Source organism: Neovison vison, chromosome 5 (genome assembly GCF_020171115.1).
Source record: "Neovison vison isolate M4711 chromosome 5, ASM_NN_V1, whole genome shotgun sequence".
In the NCBI taxonomy this organism is placed as follows: Eukaryota; Metazoa; Chordata; class Mammalia; order Carnivora; family Mustelidae; genus Neogale; species Neogale vison.
The window spans coordinates 96,206,680-96,228,998 of NC_058095.1; the positions used below are offsets into that span (position 1 = coordinate 96,206,680).

At 37.0% G+C, this 22,319-nt stretch overlaps 1 protein-coding gene across 7 annotated transcripts in view; it reads left to right on the plus strand.

Annotated features, from left to right (window-relative positions):
* The window catches only part of FRY (FRY microtubule binding protein), a 349,740-nt gene that overhangs the window by 180,798 nt on the left and 146,623 nt on the right, over nucleotides 1-22,319 (plus strand). For all 7 annotated transcript variants that reach the window (XM_044249549.1, XM_044249551.1, XM_044249550.1 and 4 more), the window contains exons 9-13: nucleotides 2,704-2,796; nucleotides 2,892-2,990; nucleotides 4,608-4,709; nucleotides 20,230-20,333; nucleotides 20,806-20,914. In XM_044249549.1, coding sequence (XP_044105484.1) covers nucleotides 2,704-2,796; nucleotides 2,892-2,990; nucleotides 4,608-4,709; nucleotides 20,230-20,333; nucleotides 20,806-20,914 — 507 coding nt within the window. The remainder of the gene's footprint in view (nucleotides 1-2,703; nucleotides 2,797-2,891; nucleotides 2,991-4,607; nucleotides 4,710-20,229; nucleotides 20,334-20,805; nucleotides 20,915-22,319) is intronic.

Sequence of the window (22,319 nt, forward strand, 5' to 3'; positions counted from 1 at the left end):
TTCACTTTTAAACTTTCATATCACCTTTGAAGTAGGGTGTATAGTGGAATGTCTTCTTGGTGGACTTTTTTTCTCTTTTTGACCCATCAGCTACATTTTGATCTATGCATAAAATACAGCTGATTTTTTGCTTTTTATAATTGATAGCATTGAGGTGGCTGTGTTAACATTCATAGACATCCGAACTTTAAATAATGTGGAAAACTTTGTATTCCAACTATAAAAGAGAATCAGTTTTTTAAAAATCAACCAAACTGTACATATGGTTTAGGTGTCAATTATGCAGTGTTTCTCATGACGTACTAACAGAAGAGTTGTTGCTAATGTGGATTTGGCAGAACATGAGGCTCTATTAGAATTTATGAAACTTTTTTTAGTACTGCTGAAACTAGGTTTAGTGAGGTTCTTTATTAATGTCAAGCTTAGATATAGGGATAAGGCATATAGACTGTACTGCTTCATACTGACTAAAATGGCTATAACCAAAAAGACAGATAACAGGAAGTGTGGGTACAATATAGGGAAATTGGAACACACATACACTGCCGGCGGGAATATAAAATGGACTAACAACTTTGGAAAACAGTTTGGCGGTCCCTCAATGGTTAAATCTAGAATTGCTGTGTAATCCTGCAATTCCATGTTTTTAGGGATATATCCAAGAGAAATGACAGTATACATTCACACAGAAACTTGAAAGCAAATGTTCATAGCAGCATTATTCATAATGACAAAAAAGTGAATACAGCCCAAATGGTCATCAACTGATGACTAGATAAACAAAATGTGGTATATTCATCTAAGGGAATATTATTTGGCCATGAAAAGGAATGAAGTACTGATACATGCTACAAAGTACATGTATGTACCTTGAAAATGTTATGCTAAATAGAAGAATTCAGACACAAAAGGCTGCATATTACATGATTCCATTTGGATAGGAAAATCCATAGAGACAGAAAAAAGATTGGTGATTGTGTAGGGCTTAGAGGAGGGGAATGTGATTAGAGAGGTTGGAAATGACTGCTAAAGACCAAAGAGTTTCTCTGAAGGGTAATGAAAAAGTTCTAAATTTAATTGTGGTGATAAAGGTACATTGTGGGGGCCCTGGGTGACTCAGTTGGTTAAGCATCTGCCTTCAGCTCAGGTCATGATCCCAGGGTCCTGAGATCAAGCCCCACTTCAGGCTCCCTGCTCAGGAGGTTGTCTGCTTCTCCCTCTCCCTCTTTGGGCCACTCCCTCTGCTTGTGCTCTCTCTTTCTCTCTCACACTGTCTGTCAAATAAATAAATAAATAATCTTTAAAAAAAATGTATAATTGTGAATATCCTAAAAGCCATTGAATTATACGCTTTAAGTGGGTGAATTACATATCATGTGAATTATATCTCAATGAACCTATTTAAAAACAAAAAGAAGAAGAAGAATATATGCCATGTATCAAACTTCTTGGGTTTAAATTCAAACTTCAGCACTTACCAGCGCGTTGACCTTGGGCAAGTCACCCTTAACCCCTCACCACCTCACTTACCTTTGTGCAGAGCAATAATAATGGCACTAACCTTAGAAGGTGGTTCTGAGGATTCTTGGTACATGGTAAGCACTTAGTAACTGTTAACTATGTTTATCCCTCTCTCATATGAATAATTCATGTATCTATGTACTTGAGTAATGACTTGAAAGAGTATTTACACACATATATAAAATTATGTAGGAAAAGAACCGTAATTCCAGGAAGCATGAAGCTCTGTTCTGCACTGGGGAAACCATCTCAATGACTCCATGTTGGCAGTGCCTTTCTTGGACTGTTGTCTTAGTATAGAATCAATAGAGTAGGGATTTTAGTAACTTTTATTGGCAGTGGTCCCAACGTTGGCTGAAATCAAGTATAATAGCTAATATAAATATTACATATCATCACAAACATGTGTAGCCTTAGACCCTTCCATGAAAACAATACCTAATGAAGAATTATTACCAAAAAGGCCAGAAAGGAGAAAGGGGCTGGTGGAATTCTCAGCAGGTCAGCTTTCCTAATAAATGATTCTCTGGGCCACCAGAAATACCCTTTCATAGATAGTAGTCCACTCACAAAGACCGCAAAGACCGCCTTGCTTGAGGAACTGTTCTAAGGGTTTCTTGCCTGAGGTGGGGGAGGGAAGCATTCCAGACTTGCTTATGAAACTATCTGAATAATAAACACACCTAAAATGTCAGAGCTAAGAAGTAAACAGCTCTGTGCCTGGGGCTGTCACAGGTCCCAAAATAAGTTTAATATCTTCTGCCTGCCTTACCATGTTTACCTTCTCTGGGGATCTGTGTTTGTGGGTTAATCAAGGACCTAGGGCCCCTCGCACAGTAGGTGGTCAACAGAAATTTGTCAGCAGCGTATGTCTGAATGAATCAATCAGTAAGTCAGTGGACGAGTATTGATCCTGATTGTAGATGCTTTGTCCTTTCAGCATAGTAGGAGAAGTAGGAGACTGAGAAAACCAGTTTTGCAAAATGTCATTGAGACCATTTTGAACTGAAGTATAAATGCTAGAACCCAGTGATTTTTCTTTAATGGATTATGGAATTTGCTATGTTAGTGTGTATGAGTGAATTAAGAGCTGTTTCCTTAAATTTGTTTAAGGATATTTTATGTGCACATTTTAATCTATTCTCCCTCCTTTATGTTTTTTTTTTTTTTTCTACTTCCTAGGAATGTGCACATTATTTCCTCGAGGTCAAAGACAAAGATATCAAGCATGCCTTGGCAGGGCTTTTTGTTGAAATTCTTGTCCCAGTTGCTGCGGTGAGTTGATGTTTTTATTTTTTTTAAGAACCTCAAATTGGATTAGAGAATCACCAATTTCATTAATATAATATTAACATGCATCTCTATTTTAGGCTGTTAAAAATGAAGTAAATGTTCCCTGCCTTAGAAACTTTGTCGAAAGCCTGTATGACACCACGCTGGAACTTTCTTCTCGAAAGAAGCATTCGTTGGTTAGTAACTTGAGAGAATGCAAAACTGCAGAGGCTGAAATTTGAGTTATTTGAGAGTCATAAAGGTCTCCCAGATGGGAGCATTACCTGCAGCTCCCCCCAAAAGAGGGAGCATTTCAAAATTTGGAGCTTGTACTTAACGTTGACTATAACCGGATCCCAATAATATGAGGGGATTAGACAGTGTCACCTCAGACAACCCTTCTTGTCCTAAGATTCTGTTGTTTATTTTCAAGACTGGCTTAACTTGATTTTTGTTTAATTTTGAGTATTTTTTCAAATCTAAAAGTCAAAGTTTATAATAACAGTTTACCTTTTTCAATCTCCAGAGGTCTTCACTGGTCCGTTCCTATCCTGATATTGAAAATCAAAATGGAAGCAGGCAGCAAAGGGAGTTGGGAGAGAGACAGTTGCCTGTAGGAAAGATTCTCAGAAGGCTGAGAAAACAGTAGTTGGGAAAGCTTTTGTGCTGAAGAGCAGCAGCACAGAAAAGTCTTCTCAATTACCAGAACCTTTTGCCCTCAGTGGAAAAAAAAGAAAAAAACAAACAAAAAAAACCCAACTCTGGTTTATGAATGGACATGTGGCTTGTGAGCCACAATTGTGATAGTTTGGAGGAAGCAGGTTAATTAGGTAACTGGTTAACTGGCATGATTTATGCCAGTCTTCAAAGTATGAGCGTTGGCACCATTATTTGAGCGAATGTTCAGAGTTGCTTTGCTGGCAGTGCTGACGGATGTCCTCACTGTCTACTTCAGTGGTAGCATAGTTCAAAGTCAGTTTAAAAGCAAGTGAATAAAAAAATGAAGTTAATGGTCCATAATGCACTAAATCTCTTTGTGGCAATTGTTTTTTGCTTATTCACCTTAATGGATGAGCCAGTTCTATTTTTGTTTAAGTTTTCCCTGGCCTTAATTCTTTGGGCACCATCCAGGTGTATGTTTGGTTCAGCAGAATGGTGATGGGGGTTGCATATATATTTTTTGGTGGCCCCTCATTAGCTTGTCTATCTTCTCCAGTTGCTGTGGGAAACCAGCCCAGTTAGGCAGTAGAAGCACAGTAGCACCTCTGTTTATTCACACGTAAGCAAATTCCTCCTGTGGTTAAATTTGTCTTGGTGGAGTTTACCAATGCAATAACATTTCTTTTAGGAATCTTCTTTAATTACAGGAAGATTGCATGCAAAAGAAAATATATACACCTACCTCTCAGACAAGGACAAGCTAGTAGATGTTTATGAGCAAAAACCCCAGTAACATTTTTAAAATCAGTGTGCCTTCCTGCTTTCTCTCTGATGATTGAGAGTGATCTAAGACAGTGAGTTTGTTTTTAAAATTCGTAAGTGAAGACTAAATCAGTAAATCAGATTTCCACTTACTATACATGAAACTTATTATACACTTTAAAATTCTAGATAATTCCACCCCCATCGTTGTCAGAAGGCGTTTGCGAAATACCTACCTCTGCATGGCCCCCTCTGAGCCTTGTGTTATAAAGCGTCCTGTTTATTCTGGCCCTGTTTATTCTGACAGAGAGAGGTAGTGATTCCAGAGAACGTGTGTTACCTGGTTTGTTGAAATAGAAATCAGCTCGTAACCTCACCTTCTTTCTCCTCAGGCCTTGTACCCCCTGGTGACCTGCCTTCTCTGTGTCAGTCAGAAGCAGCTGTTCCTGAACAGGTGGCACGTCTTCCTCAACAACTGCTTATCCAACCTTAAAGTTAGTATTTCTCCGCTCAAAAAGTCTTTTATTACACGAGATAAGTGTCTGAGACTGGTGCATGTGCTTCTGAGAGCGATTCCTTATGTCTGCAGGGGAATTAATCTATGCTATTGAGAAAATGAAAGAATATTAATGAGGGTTCTCTTTATTAAATATAGCCAATTTTATATAAGATTCCATTAATTTATTTACTTAGTTAGAGTGCAAGCCAGGGGAGGGGCAGAGGGAGAGAAGGAAAGAGAATCTCAAGTAGACTCCCAACAGGGGGCTTGTTCTCACTACCCTGAGGTCCTGACCTGAGCCTAACTGATTGAGCCACCCAGGTGCCCCAAATGGAGTCAGTTTTAGAAGATAACCAGGGATAAGAGATATCACTCCAAATCTGGGGAAATAAATCTTTTCTAATAAGGATCGTTTTCAGGGTAGAATTAAATACCCTTGTCCGTGCATTAAGTGTCGCATTTTATCTAACTGATTTTAAAAAAGAGAGACCACACTTCACTGGCAGAACCATGTGAATTGATTTCAGATGCTCACCTGTCCTTCCTGCAGTTGTCCTCTGCCCCCTGCGGTCTAGGAAAATATTTGGGGGGGAAAGTTCTTTCTGTGGGAGGATTGACCCCAGTCACAGGGAATACTCATTTCCTGTCATTGTGATCTGTGATTGTTTGAAGGTATTCTATTCAAGCCACATGGCAGTCCATCAGTCCTAGCCATTGACTGAGCAAGTACTGTGGTGGTGGGCAGCACAGGTGCGTGACGATGAGAGGAGGGACGTCATCGTTTCTAAAACTGAGGAACCTACAGTTAAAACTACTATAATGATTAGCTTTAAAATTAGCTTTATAACTCTAAAGGGCTAAGCATATTTTAAGTTTTAGTGACCTGCTGATATAAGACAACTAAGTGAAAGTCAACTCTAATGGAAGTTTAAACAGTGTGTATTTTCCAGTTTTTTCCAGTTGTGTCTGAAAGTTCTACGAGTTTGATATTTGCTGCTTTAGAATTTTTGAAATATCCTTAATTATACAATACTGTATGTGCTATTACATGTTGTCCTGTCTTTTTTGTTATAAGGCACTTTAATTTAGTGAAGTGGTTAAGATTAATTATATTATTTTGGCATTTACCATAATTACCCCATGATCTGCATTAGAGCGGTTTTAAGCATGGATTATGAAATCCAAGATTAGAATCATTTATTTTCTTCAAATTGGCAGTGAAATATAATAGCAAGGGATATAGAATTAAGCTTTTAAGTATTCTGAAAAACAAAAAGCTTTTCAGGGTTATCAACTATTATATAATAGGGATTCTCCGATATTTTACTTAGGGATTTGTGCATCTATAATACATCTCTAACACAGAGCCCGATGTCATTTTGTTGTTGTTTGATCCACTTTTAAGTTATTCAGTTATTAGTTCCAGTTAAAAATGTTTTTTGTTCATTTACCTTTTACACAGGTAGAAAAAAGTCATTTTGTTCGAAACAAAAAAGAGACATAATTAAGAATGTTTACAGTGCATTTTTCTGTATATATGATACTAAATATGTTTGCAATGACTTTTAGTTAGAATTAAAATAATACTTTGCATGAAAATTTATTGTTGTGGCCAAAAAACCAAAATTTTTTGTTTAAAGTAGATATTTTGAAATAAAGTGGCATAATCTTAGTTTGGAACGTAATTGCTTCAAAGTTACAATATTGGTGCTTTAGTCAAAACTTACCAGAAAGACTTAATAACAGGGTTATAAATGGCCCTAGAGAGAAGTGAGACTACAGGCTGATAGTGTATCCCTATGCAGACATTTCAAGCATTAGGATTTCTAGGAGAATGGCCATGATGAGATCAGAAAGAGTATATAGAGGGAGTAGTATAGAGATGAACCAAATTCCAGAATTCCATTTAGTTCACCCAGTAGGTATGAAGTACCCACTGCGTGATGTGCTAGGGAAGGTGCTGTAAGGGGGGAATATAGGGGAAGTCAACTGTATTAAAACTAGATATAGAATAGAGTCTCTGTCCTTGAGGAGTTTAGCATTTCATTGGCAGATATATAACAAAGTTTCAAAATGCAGGACAGACACAGTGAGGGATATAAAGGTTGAGAGTCGAGAGATATTTGTGCCATTTGTGAAGGTTCGAGACCCCATGAAGCATGAAAGAAGTAGTTATTAGGCCAAGTTAAGGCAAAGATATTTTACTTTATGGGTAATAAATTGTTGGAATTCATCACCCCAGGGCTAAAATATATAAAAAGATCCTTGATGAGTTACCCTTGGAATTAAATGGTATCATATATATTTAGAACTAAACCCAGTAGGGATTAAATGAGACCATTTTAGGGGTGCTTGGAGGGTTCACTCGGTTAAGCTTCCAACTCTTGATTTCCATTTGGATTGTGGGAAGGGGCGCAACCTTGGGCTCCATACTCTGCAGGGAGTCTGCTTGGCATTCTCTTTTTTCCTCTCCCTTTGCCCCTCCCCTTCATGTTCTCTCTCTCTCTCTAAAGTAATAAGTGAATAAGTCCTCTTTTTTAAAAATGAGACCATTTTAAAATGTCATAAATATTCAGAAAACCTTCTAAACCAACTTATAAATAATCTGTGATGAAAAACTAAAATGGCTTCGGAAGTATACTTTGTCTTGAATAGTGTCAGGATTTTATGAGAATTAGAGCCAACTGTATCCTTTCGTAATGACCAGCAGACCCACTCTTCTCCCTGTTTACTTTATTTACTTCTCCCCCTTTTTGTTTCCAGCACCCTTACCCTCCATGTGTCCCATTTCCCTACACATGCTGAAGTATAATGAACCTAATGTTTGAACCCTACATTTTGAACTTGGTAGCCATATTTGATGTGTTCTGCAGAGGGGCGTCATCAAGGTGGCAGCATGACAAATAGCAAAATAGAAGTGTCTGAGTGTGAAAAATCTGCTGCTTTCAAAGTAAAGAAGTTCTCAGATCGATGCTGTTAGTGTCAGTGCCCTGGTTTATCTTCAGAGTCCGTCTGTTGGAAGCAGGCTACTTGGGTAATACATGGAGTTTTTATTTACACTTAGTTAAGAAGGTCAACCATATATTAGCAACATACCCTTGTGAGTTGATGGGGGAATCTATGCCATCTTCTTACCACAACACTGACATCTTTCAAGAACTCTTGCTTAGTAGTAACCAATACTTTTTTCTTCTATATATTTAATGTCAAATCTGAACATACTGAGCAATTAAAAATTGATACATTTCCTTCACGTCGACCGTAATACACCTAATTCTGAAGAAAGGAAATATGTTTTGAAACTAGTTTTAATAGTACTTATTTTTTGTTGTGACTGTTTCTTAATAGTTATTTTAGCATGTAGTATTTATTAAATATTTATAATAACTGTACTAGTTTCTCAGCCTTAAAAATGGATATAATTGGAATAATTTTTTAAAATTTTATGATAGTGAATATAATATCCCAGAGGTCCAGATTATAAAAATGAAACAAAACCATAAAAGAAACCTTAAGAGTTAAAAAATGTATTTGCTATATACTTACTAACAACAATATCTCTCAGTAACTAGAGATCTTTTATGAACCAAGCCAGTGGCAGGAGGTTTCCATGCTTTGTTGTGGATCATCATGATAGTGTAATAAGCTCCACTGAGTTCTCCCTGTGCTTTCATGGATATCATTTTTTTTCTAAATATTTTGCTCCAAGAGCAATACTGTATACGAAGGCTAGATAATACAGAATTAAAAATGATTCTCCTTTCATCTCAGTCACTGCTTATGCTAGGACTTGAATGCATTCATTTAGTTAGTCAATCATCTGGTTAAAGTATTTTACATGAAGTGTAGCAGGCACTGTCCAAGTGCTGGGAGTAAGTGATGAATGAGACAGTAGCACTCTCCCACCTCTTAGACCTTGTAATTTAGTGGGACAGACAGATAGCAAACAAGTAAACACATAGGAAGAACAATTCAGATATTGGTAACTGCTGTAAATAAAATAAAGTAGGATACTGTGACAGGGAACAACACATTCAAGAGGAACAGGGGAGGGAGGGTACAAGGAAGCTCTTTTGATTTCCATTAAGAATCTCAAAAACTGTGGTTGCCATATATTTGTTGAAACTTGTCTTCAGCACTTAATGTATATTTATGTGTAATAATCACAATCAAGTTTAAGGAGTGCTTTTCTTAAACTTTTCATATAATAGTAAGATAATTAATGATATCTTTCTATCAATGAGTAGACATTAAATAATACATAAAGGATTCCACAGCCATTGGTAGAATGCATTAAAATGTATGGCACCAATTATTTTAAAACAACTACTATTCTCTTTTTAAGTATCAATTTAAATGATATAGTGTTGGCTATTTTAAATAATAATTTTCTAGAAGCAGTTATTCTGCTTTAATATTAACCTCATTTCTATAAACTTGAGAAAATCTCTTTTCATTTATCTTTCATTTGTGTTCAAGACACATTTCAAAGTGTAATTTGTAAATTCTGACAGTGCACATAAACTGAGCTTAAAAATTAGTAATCAGCTGACAAGGGTATTACTTTCCATGAGTTTCTTATTTATTCAGACACTGAAGAGAAAATAATCTGCATAAATTGTTGGTTCAGTAGTGTTGAGTTTATCCTAACCCTGTGTTCTTTGTATATAGGTTCTTTGAGTAATATGGTCATCAAAAAGTGAACTATGATCAGAGTAAATTGATTCCAGTATTAAAAGGAAATGCCTGGAAGAAGAAAGGTGTTGACTATGATATGTAAGGGAATATGACAAAGAAATAGATTTACTTCAATGGCTCTAGTCGAAGTGAAAGTGAGAACTAGAAGGTAGTTGAGAATAACAAGATCAAAAGATGACTAAAATTGTTTATCAGTCTCTGTCAATAGAACTTGACCTTAACATGTGCCAGACTCTCTAAAAAAGCCTGTTATAAATGCAGCTTCTTGAGACCTACCTCCAGAAATTCTGATTTCAAATGTTTGAGTGCAGTCAAGGCATTTTCATGTTCATAAGAGGCTCAGGTGACTTAGTGCAAATGCTGGGCTGGTGGACCTTGAGAAACATTGGTCCTCAACATTGGTTGCCAGTGAATTCAGTTCTCCCTGCTTGTTACTGTTAACACTGAATTGCTTTAACCAAATCAAAAGCAAACTTTAAAGAAGGTGGGCATGGTATTGGGCTGGCTGACATCATATGAAGGTGTTGGTGACCAGCACTGAGAGGAGAGGAAAAGGGTACAGGGAAGATTCACTCTGAAGCATACTAGTTTCTTGAACATTTGCATCAGTGTAACCTCAAAGCCACAATATATTAATATATTTTGAGAAGCAGATTACAAAGAGTGGAGAATCCTTTGATCTTAAAGTAGAGATTTTTGACCCAAATCAGTATTTTGAGACATACTCTAAAGTGTTTACACCCTGAAAATATACATCAAACCCCTACTGCATTAGCCCCCATTGGAAATACAAAGACAATGTTTTCAAGTAGAGTACAATCTAGTAGGCACCAGTAGCATATTGGAGTGGTCTCCATATAATAGTAAACCGTAGTAGAAAAATTAATGCTTCCAGGGTGCCTGGGTGGCTCAGTGGGTTAAAGCCTCTGCCATCAGTTCAGGTCATGATCCCGGGGTCCTGGGATCGAGCCCCGCATCAGGCTCTCTGCTCGGTGGGGGGCCTGCTTCCTCATCTCTCTGTGCCTGCCTCTCTGCCTACTTGTGATCTCTGTCTAATAAATAAATAAAATCTTTAAAAAAAAAAAAAGAAAGAAAGAAAAATTAATGCTTCCAAGACCCTGGAAGCAGGTTGTCTAGGTTCAAGTTCTGGTACTACCACTTATTAGCCCTTCTGTGCCTTGTTTTCTTCATCTGCCCAATGAGAACAATGACAGTATCTATTGCACAGGTTGAAAATTAGTTAATATATGTACATCACTGCTAACAATGCCTCATTCAGTAAGTACCATGTTTTCTAGAAAATAGTACAGTATAGTGCCCATGTCTTTCACTTCCTTGGTTAAATTTGTTCCTACATATTTTATTCTTTTTGATGAAATTATGAATGAAATTTTTTTCTTAATTTCTCTTTTTGATAGTTTGTGGTTACTGTATAAATATGCCACAGATTTTTGTACATTGATTTTGTATGATCCAACCTTACTGCATTTGTTTATTCTAACTTTTTTGGTAGAATCTCTAGGATTTTCTGTGTATTAAATTATGTTATCCACAAATAATGGTATTTTACATTTTTCTTCCAATTTTGATTACTTTTATTTATTTTTCCTAATTGTTCTGGGTAGGACTTCCAATACTATATTGAACAAAAGTGGTGAGAATGGGTATGCTTGTCTTGTTTCTGATCTCAGGGAAAAAGATTTCAGTTTTTTGCCATTGAGTATGATGTTCTGTGGGCTTGTGATATATCACCTCTTGTTTTGAGATACATTGCCTCTGTACTCAGTTTGTTGTTTTATCATAAATGGATATTGAATTTGTCAAATGCTTTTCTCTTTTGAGAAGTCATATGATTTTATCCCTCATTTTGTTAATATGGTTTTTCATGTTGATTGATTCACAAATGTTAAACCATGTTTCCTTCCCTGGCTTAAATCCCACTTGATCCTGGTGCATCCTTTTAATGTATTATTGAATTCAGTTTGCTAACATTTTGTTGAGGATTTTTGCATCTATGTTGATCAGGTACATTGGCCTGTAATTTTTCTCTTTTTCATGTGTGTCTTTAACTGGTTTTGGTATCAGGGTAATGTTGGCCTCATAAAATGAGTTTGAGAGTATTCTCTTCTCTTCAATTTTTTGGAGACTTTGAGAAGGATTAGTATTAAATCTTTTTTGAAGGTTTTGTAGAATTCACTGGTTAAAGCCATCTGGTCCTGGGTCTCTGTTTGTTGGGAGTTTTTTTTATTACTGATTCAACTTCTTTACTAGTAATTGCTCTATTGAGATTTTTCTATTTATGATTCAGTTTTGGAAGATGGTATATTTCTAGGAATTAATTTATTTCTTCTAGGTTTTCTAATTGGTTGGCATATAATTGTTCATAATAGTCCTTTAGGATCCTTTGTATTTCTTTTGTGTCAGTTGTAATTTCTCCTCTTTATTTTCTGATTCTATACATTTCAGCCCTCTCTCTTTTTTTCTTAGTCTAGCCAAAAGCTCATCAATTTTGTTTATCTTTTCAAAGAACCAGCTGTTAGTTTCATTGATCTTCTCTATTGTTTTTTTCATCTCTAGTTCATTATTTCCACTCTGATCTTTATTATTTCCTTCCTTCTGGTAACTTTGGGTTTTAACTGTTCTTTTTCTAGTCACTTTAGGTTTAAAGTTGGGTTGTTTACTTGATATTTTTCTTGTTATTTGATATAAACCTATATGATTATAATCTTAGAACTGCTTTTGCTGTGTCCCATAGATTTGGCATTATTATTTATCCATTTCATTTATATCAAGGTATTTTTAAAATTTCTCCTTTGATTTCATCGACCCATTGGTTATTCAGTAATATGTTGTTTAATCTCCCCCATAGTTGTGATTTTTCCAATTTTCTTTTTGTAATTGTTTTCTAGTTTCATATTACTATGTTTGGGAAAGATACTTGATATGACTTCAGTCTTCTTAAACTTATTGAGACTTCTTTTGTGGCCTAATATATGATCTCTCCTGGTAAATGTTCCATGTGCACTTGAGTAAAATTGTGTACACTACTGCCTTCAGAGAGAATGTTCTGTATATATCTATTAAGTCCATCTTGATCATGTGCCATTTAAATTCTAATATGTGACTTAAAGCCAGTATTTCCTTATTGATTTTCTGTCTGGATGATCTATCCATTGATGTAAGTGGGGGCATTAAAGTCCCCTACTGTTGTTGGCTGTTGTCAATTTCTCCATTTAGGTTTGTTAATATTTGCTTTATATATTTAGATGCTTCTATGTTGGGTGCATAAATATTTACAAATATTAAATTTTCTTGTTGGATTGATCACTTTGTCTTTATGTAATGCCCTTCTCTTTTATTGCAGTTTGTGTTTTCAAGTCTGTTTTGTCTAATGTAAGTATAGCTTGCCAGGCTCTCTTTTGGTTTCCATTGGAATGGAATACCTTTATCCATCCCTTCATTTCAGTCTGTATGTGTCTTTATATCAAAAGTAGGCAGCAGATAGATGATTCTTATCTTTTTATCCATTCAGCAACTGTCTTTTGATTGGAACACTTAGTCCATTTGCATTTAAAGTAGTTGGTATGGGTATGTACTTATTTTCATTTCGTTTAATTTTTTTCTGACTGTTTTATAGTTTCTTTCTGTTCCCCTCTTCTCTTGATTTCTTGCAATTTGTTGACTCTCTGTGGTGTTCTGCTTAGATTCCTTTCTCATTATCGTTTATGTATGTATTATAGGCTTTTGCTTTGTGGTTACCATGAGGCTCAGCCTAAATATTTAACAGTCTATTTTAAGTTGATAGCAAGTTAAGTTTGAACATATTCTAAAACTCTGCATTTTTATGCTTTTGATGTCACATTTTATATCTCTTTGGCTTTTATCCCCCTTAACTAATTAATATAGTTATTTTTACTATTTCTTTTAACACTCGTACTAGCTTTATAAGTAATTAGTCCACTTTCTTTACTATATATTTACCTTTACCAGTGAGGTTTTTATTTTAATGTGTTTTCTTATTACTAATTAGTGCTCTTTGTTTTAATATTTCTTTTAGGGACAATTTAATAATGATTATCTCCTTTAGCTTTTGCTTGTCTGGAGAAATCTTTATCTCTTTTTTAATTCTAAATGATAATCTTGCTGTGATAGTGTTTTGGTTGGAAGTTATTGTTTTTTTTTTCCCCTTCTTCCTTTCAGCACTTTTAATATATCATACCACTCTCTTTTGGCCTGCAAAGTTTCTGTTGAGGAATCTGGTGATGATCTTACATTTATTGTTCATTGACCTGATGTCCCTTGTTCATAACATGTTATTTTTCTTTCACAGTTTTTAAGATTCTTTGTCTTTAACTTTGACATTTTAATTACAATGTGCCCTGATGTGGGTCTTTTGGGGTTCATCTTCTTTGGAACCTTCTAGATTTCCTGGATTTAGTGTCTGTTTCATTTCCCAGGTTAGGGAAGTTAATAGCCATTATTCCTTTAAATAAGTTTTCTACCCCTTTCTCTCTCTCTCTCCCTCTGGAAGCCCTGTAATCAGAATGTTATTCTTCTTGATGTTGTCTTACAGGTCTCTTAAGGAATGTTTGTTTTCTTGTTTAATTTTTTTTCTTTTTGCTTTCCTGTTTGGTTAAGGTCTGTTGCCCTGTCTCCCAGATCACTAATTCTTTTGTCTTCTTCATTTAGTCTGCTGTTAAAACTTTCAGTGTATTTTTCATTTAAGTTATTGTATTCTTCAGCTTGTGACTTCTGTTTGGTATTTTCTTATCTTTTCTGTCTCTTTGTTGAAATCTTTCTGTGCTTCCATTCTTTTCCCGAGTGCAGAGAGCTTCTTTATGATCATCACTTAACTTCTTATCAGGCAAATTATTTATCTCTATTTCATTAAAGTCCTCCCCTCAGGGGTTTTTTTAGCTTGTTCTTTTGTTTAGAACATATTCCTCTGTTTCCTCATTTTGCTTGACTCTCTATGTTTGTTTTTATGTGTTAGGCAAAATAGCTATCTCTCCCAGTATTAAAGAGGTGGCCCTATGTAAACAATGAACCTTATTGATTAGCATTGCCCTAGCTCTTGGGTGTCTCTGGAACTGTCTATCTGGTTATTTAAGATTCATAGAGCCCAGAAATACAGTCCCCCTGGCCACCAGAGCCTGGCACTCCAGGGCATCCCCTGTGTGGGCTCTGCATTCCTGGTGGCTTTGGCAAGTCAAGGGTGCCAGGTACAGGATTATGGGAACAACACAAGGGGTCAAGCCCAAGGCAGTGGCATAGGAGGTGGACCTTGGCACTGGTCAGTTACAGTGAGAGTACAAAAATATTACTACCCAGTGCCACCACCAGCAATGTTAAGAGCAAATGTAAAAATATTACCCACCAGTGCCTCTATCCCTGTGCAGAGTCCTAACAGGCTTTTTGCTCTTCTAGCAGATGCCTTAATATTAACAACTTTATCTTCTTCACACATGGGCTAGGCTCTTCTCAAACTGCTGATTTTGTACTTGGTCCCAGGGAGAGTGTGTCTGCATCTGAGCCTTTTAAGAGCAGAATCTCTTTCCCTATAGCCTTATGGCTCTCCTGGACGTAAGCCCTGCTGGTTTTCAAAGTCACACATTTTGGGGGCTCATTTCCCTGCTGCAGTTCCTAAGATATGGGGTGGCTAATGTGGGGTGCCAACTCCATGCTCCTCACTGAGGAGTTCCATGTTTGTGAGACCCCTCCTCATGTTGGGTCACCACACTTATGGTGGGGTTTTGTCAAAATTGTGTAACTGCCTCTCCTGCCTGTCTTCATGTGGCCCTTTTATTCCTTGATGTAAAGTAGCTGTTCAGCCAGTACTCGGGTTCTTTCCAGAGAGAATTATTCCATATGTAGCTATTAATTTGTTGTGTCCTTATGAGAAGGTGAGTTAAGGATCATTCCATGTCACTTTCTTGAACTGCCTACTTATATAGCTTCTATATAAAGAAGTCTTGCTTATGCATCAAGTTGTTTGCTACTACTCACAGTCTGCTTTTTTAAAACTGATATTTATTGATAATCTCCTGTTTGGCAATCAATGAGGGCACAAAAATGAACAAACCAGAATTCTGGAGTTCGCTGTCTGCTAAGAAATATACAAGTAAAGGGATAGAACAGCACTTTGGAAGCAGAGAGCAGAGGCACTTGGCAATCTTTCTGGGGTGGATACATAGTGGTTATAATAGTAGGGAATTTAATAAAAGAGATGACACCTAATTGAATCTTGCCAGGGAGTAGACATTTTCCAAATATACCAGGAGTAGGAAAGCATTCAAGGCATTTAGGAAATTGCAGAAGAGGTATAATGGCATGGGGTGTACCAAGCCCAAGGTGGAGGTAGAAGGTAGTAATGGAGGAGCCAAATTGCCAAAGGCCCCTCCTGTACCACATCGTGGAATTTGGACATGTCCAGGAAGTGATTAGAAGCCACTCAAGGACTTTAAATGTGGGGAAGTAAATGGTCATGGGTTCGGTTTAAGAATATTATTTGACAGTACCAGGAATGGAAGAGGGGCAAAAAAAGCATTTGAGGAGGGATTGTGGTGATCAGTGATATCACCTTGAAATGCTAAAAATCAAGTACAAAGTGAAAACTTAAGTCAGCCACTTGGCTCTTTAGCCTCTGGGGAAGCAGCAACTTCTTTCAAGATATATCTCCAAAGGCAAAGGAAACAAAAGCAAAAATGAACTTTTGGGACTTCTTCAAGATCAAAATCTTCTGAACAGCAAAGGAAACAGTCAATAAAACAAAGCAGCAACCCATGGAATTCTCAAGTGACACTACAGACAAAGGGCTGATACCAAGATCTATAAAGAACTCCTCAAACTCAACACACAAAATGGATAATTACATCAAAAAATGGGCAGAAGACATGAACAGACACTTCTCCAGAGAAGACATACAAATGGCTAACAGACACATGAAAAAATGTTCGTCATCATTACCATCAGGGAGATTCAAATCAAAACCACTTTGAGATACCACCTTACACCAGTTAGAATGACCAAAATTAACAAGACAGTAAACAATGTGTATTGGAGACTATGTGGAGAAAGGGGAACCCTCTTACACTCTTGGTGGGAATGTAAGTTGGTGCAGCCCCTTTGGAAAACAGTGTGGAGATTCCTTAAGAAATTAAAAGTAGAGCTACCCTATGACCCTACAATTGCACTACTAGGTATTTATCCCAAAGATACAGATGTAATGAAAAGAAGGGCCACCTGTACCCCAGTGTTCATAGCAGCAATGGCCACAGTTGCCAAACTGCAGAAAGAACCAAGATGCCCTTAAATGGACGAATGGATAAAGAAGATGTGGTCCATATATACAATGGAGTGTTGTGCCTACATCAGAAAGGGTGAATACCCAACTTTTGTATCAACATGGACAGGACTAGAGGGGATTATGCTGAGTGAAATAAATCAAGCAGAGCCAAGTATCATATGGTTTCACTTACTCGTGGAAGATACACAGAGGACATTGGGTGAAGGAGAGGAGAAGTGAGATGGGGGAAATCAGAGGGGGAGAAGAACCATGAGAGACTGTGGACTCTGAGAAACAAACTGAAAGTTTTGGAGGGGAGTGTAGTGGGGAGATGGGTGAGCCTGGTGGTGGGTATTAAGGGGGGCACATATTGCATGGAGCACTGGGTGTGGTGCATAAACAATGAATTTTGGAACACTGAAAGGAAATAAAATAAAATAAAATGGAAAAAAATTGAAATTAAACAGAAGCCAGCACTATGAATTGTTTAAACTAGAGATCTCTGTTAATCTCCTTAATAAAGCTTAGATGATGTTTGCCCTACCCCATCATGATTCACAGTATGAGACAAGGCACATGAGAGAATTTTGAATGATACACTATGCAAAATATAAAATACATATACTAATATAGAGAAATTAACAAAGGAAGAAACATCTCTACTGGAATGGAAGCTCACCCAAATCAGAGCATGTTTGCTGCTAGATCCTGGTGCTTTGTATGTAATAATAGTTACTATGGACAAGAACAGTGCTAAATATCTTATATGCATTAGCTCATTTAATTCTCAATGTTCCTATGAGGAGCTTCCCTGAGGCTGACCACACCACTAATAAATTGCAGAGCAAGGATGGATTCAAACCCAGGCAGTGTGTGCCTAGAGTCTGCATTTAACCACCATGTAAGCACATCAGAGACATTTGCTAAGTTGGAGGGATTGGAGTAAGGACAATTAGAATTCCCCAAGTTTTTTAATGACAGAATATTTTAAATGTAACTTTATCAGTTTAGTAGTTTACTTAAAGTTCATTTATGTAACCAAGCATGCAAATCAAACAGGCAAATTATAATTCTTTATATATCAATACATGCTTTAGAAAGTTGTGGTCTTTTTCTTCCTACAGCTGTAAAAGTAGTTATAAAGTTTATTTGAAAGAATAAATATGGCAAAATATCTGATAAAACTCTTTAAAAAGAAAAAAAAAACTAACTAGTGGAGGATGGAAGATAGTCCATACCAGATAATAAAACACATTTGTTTTATTTTTTTTAAGTTCTTATTTAAATTCCAGTTACTTAACATAACAGTATAATATTGGTTTCTGGTGCACAATATGGTAATAAAACACATTTTAAAGCCTCAAAACTTAATTGATATTAATTGGCCTGTGAATAGACAGACTAATAAAACAAACTCTAAGAACAGACCTGAAAGCATATAGAAATCTAGAATTTTATAATGATCACACCAAAATTTTATTCTATTTCTCCTAAATCTAAAAAAACATTCTTAATTGCTTTTTCCATAGAATTTATTTACATAAATAGTCTGAAAATGAACTTTATCTAAACACTTATGAATTCTATAAAAATCAGTTATCTAAATTATCTACACTAAGAATAAAAGAACTAAAGCAATTACAACAAGATAAAAAAATGAATAAGGGTGGAAAAGTCACATAAAAGCAAAAAACCTGTAAGAAAGTTAAGAGTGACATTTAAATACTGTTCAGCACACATTTATCGACCCCCTGAAGAATGCTGGAAATTGTAATAGATGTCAAGGTAAACAATTCCCCCACCTTTTGGACATCTAAATAAGGTTGTATGCTAGAGGTTGTATGAAGGTCAGAAGACACTCAGGACAGAATAATTAGCTTTAGTGGGATGGGGTTGAGGACTGGAGAGGAACCAAAGAGTCTGCACAAAGGAGGGACATTCATGTAGACTGTGGAGGGGTAGGGTTCACCCAGGGGTGCCTGGGTGGCTTAGTTCATTAAGCATCTGCCTTCGTCCCAGGTCATGATCCCAGGGTCCTGGGATGGAATCCTACATTGGGCTCCCTGCTCAATAGGGAGCCTCTTTCTCCTTCTCCCTCTGCCTTCCGCTCCCCACTGCTTGTGCATGCTCTCTCTTTCTCATCAAATAAATAAAATCTTAAAAAAAAAAAAAAAAGATGCAGGAGGTGAGAGAACACACTCCTGACATGGAAATGGAATGAACATGGCCTAGCTAGAGTTTAGGGAGCTTGTAGGAGACTAGAGGAAAAGGAGGCGGAAACCACATATTGATCGGTCAGTTATGCCTTGCCAAGAAATTTTGCCTGGGTCCCACAGGCATGAGAGAAACCACCCAACCCATGATTTTTAAATCAAGAGGAATATAATTAGGGTAAGATGGGCAGTGGGGAAAGTATCAATTCTTTTCTCTCTGGCTTGTTACTGCCTGGAAGCCAGCATCTCTGCCATAGCTGGTCTCCCCGCCTCTGCTCCTTTCCCCACACTGTATGCAGGATCTTCCGTGGTCTCCTTGATCTTAGTGGTGTCCCGTCACCTTATAAGAACCCTGGTCTCCTTAGTAATCACGGCAAGTGGGGTCCCACATGTGACCCCTGCCTTCCTCACAGGCCTCATCAACCACTACTCTTTCACCTGGCCCCATGCACTGATGTATGAATTGTTTCCAGGTTCTCAAACATGACCCATCTTCTCCAGCTCTCTTGGTTTCCAAGTGTTCCCTATTCCCATCATCTTTCTACACTGTTCACAGTTTCACACTGTGCCAAACACAGGACCTGGCCCACTGTAGCCACTCAGATGTTTGATTGAATGAACACATGAGTAAATGAATGAATTAAAGTTCATCTGAGTTTTCATCTGTCCCTGGAAATTTTTCCTGACCCTCCTTGAGTTTTCCATAGCTTACCCTTCTTTCCATTCTCTAGCTCCTCTCCCTACCAGTTTTTTCTACTGCCTTAAGAGTTGATTGCTTATTATCTATCTCTCATCCACCAGAGGTTGTGAATAACTTAAGGAAGGGGATTATCTTTTATCTCTATACCCCATGTTCTAACACACTGCTTAGTATACATTCATCTCCATAAATGTTTATGAGTAATTAGATGAGTACTTGGGAAGTTTTGGGAATCAAAGCAAAAAGAGCATAATCAACTATAGAAAGAGAACATTGATTCTCTCTTAATACTAGGGAATACAGATTCCCTAGGGCTGGAGGAAGAAGACAATTTCAAGCATTCATATGGCAAAGGAGAGAGTGACATGATTTCCCCCTGAACTACTCTGTCCTGCCCTCATGACCATTTAGATCCCTCCTCATAGATTATTTACCCAATGGGTACCTGAAGTCACATACCCCACAAGTCCCAAAGGATTCAGGTGCCTCATAGGGGCCCTGCATGTCTAGGAATTCAGAAAAAGTATTCTCCATATATTACTATTTAATCTTTTTTTTCCACTTAAGCTTAATTAAATCTTAAATGTAATGCTATCTTACATCTCGGTTTCTGTCATAGAATAAAGACCCCAAGATGGCTCGAGTTGCGCTGGAATCTCTGTACAGATTACTTTGGGTTTACATGATTCGAATTAAATGTGAAAGCAACACAGCCACTCAGAGGTAAGGAGCTGGTTTTGGTTAATTAACTACATCCCCGAGTTAATGGTAACCGTTTCTCAGCCAATGAGGTGATTTATTTTTATTGCCACCTATACTAACCAAACTAGTAACCATTCAAAGTTGACAGTTTCTAAAAGATCTAAGTGGTAAAGACATTTTCAAGCTTTTCTTAGTCATTGCTCTGCAGCCGTTACAGAAATTTCAGCCTCTACCGGGATCAAGAGGCTCCATGTCCAAGACTGCATTCACCATGTTAGCAAAGCAAATGGCTTTTATTTTCCAACTGCCCTTAGTTTTGCAGAAAAACTTTTCATAGAGTAATTATGCTAATGGAAAGGGATGAAGTGGTTTGTTTTCTTTTTCCGAATTCTCTCTGATACTTAGATAAGATGAAACATCTGCCATTTTCCCTTACAGAACTGGAGCTCAGCCAATCTTGCTTGTCTTCTCTTTTTTTCTTCCTATCTTTCAGCCGTCTTATAACCATCATCACAACACTTTTCCCCAAAGGGTCCCGTGGTGTGGTGCCAAGGGATATGCCTCTGAACATCTTTGTGAAAATCATCCAGTTCATCGCCCAGGTAATGGAGAAGCTTCTGGCAGTGGGAGTGATCTAATTGCCTTCAAGTAGCCAGTCTCTTTCCTAGGAAGTGCTACCACAGATGAAGAGTTTAAAGTAGTATCTTATGTGTAAAGAGTTATCAGAATGGTTTTGTGAGTGTTTTCACACATGGCTTTTTTTTTTTTTCTTCCAAACAAATAGTGATGTGTACGTCAAATGTTTTCAGCATTTGACAAATGACGGAACTGAGAGGCAGAGTTTGGGTGAGACATCTAAAGTCACAGAGCCTATTAGTAAAAGGGTCTCGACTCCTAGTCCCGGTTTTGTCATGATTCTCAGCTCTGGATTCTGCAAATCAGGAGGAAGCAAGGCGTGTGATGTTTGGAGGAAATCAAAAGATGATTTTGTGAAATTTGAAGAGTAAATAAAAATGTTCTTTCACCCTGTGAGAAAGAAGAATGAAATAGGAATATTAGCATTTCTTAAGCACTTACTCTTTGCCAAGAACTTTTCTAAGAACTTTGCAGTTATTAATTTCCTTTAAAATTGGGTCCAATAATAATAAACATGGTTTTTAGTATTTAGTTTACTTTATAGACCCAAGATTTTTACTTTTTAAAACACTTTGTGGGTGAATTCTTATGTTCCAACTTTGACTTCCTTACCATTTACAGAACAAGGGGAAAAGATCATTATTCCCATTCATCCTCTGCCACAAGCCAGCTCCGTACCCTTCACAAGTCAGAGAACCTCTTTCTTCTGTTTCTTTATTTGTAGAATGTAGGCGAAATTCTTGCCCACTGTACTTCAGAATGCCATGTGGATAAGGAGAAATTATAGGCATGAAATTACTGTTAGGTACAATTGATACTGATTTAAAGATGGAAGGTTCAGTTGTTACTTCACAGATGACTTAATATTAGATATCTCTCTGTGTGTTTGGTATAATGAGATGCCTCTGTAATATGTGCACTTAGGGAAAAGACATTTCTTGCTTTGCAGGCAGATGAATTAATGTGATTTTTCTGCATATAGTTATCATGTGGCTGAGAATGTACTTTGATTATTCTGGACTATGTCATGTAAATTGAACCTGTCCTATCATAGTGGCCACTGTCTCCAGCTATTAGCATCTGTCTTATGCTTCCCTACTTAAGTACCATTGCATATCTTATTTGTTGATTATTCACTTCACTTGCAGAATTGTCCATTAAAATATGAGCCAAAAGATTTGAAATGTTAGAGGATAGGAGAAAATGGTCATTTTGCAGTGGTATTTTAAAAAATACATTTTAAACTGAGTTTCAAGAAGTTATCAGCATTTGCTACACAAGGAGGAAGTATTGAGACTGTGGATAAGCCCAGACACTCCAGGTGTTTGGGGTTTTCATTTGGGGGGAATTTGTTTTTGTTTTTGTTTTGTC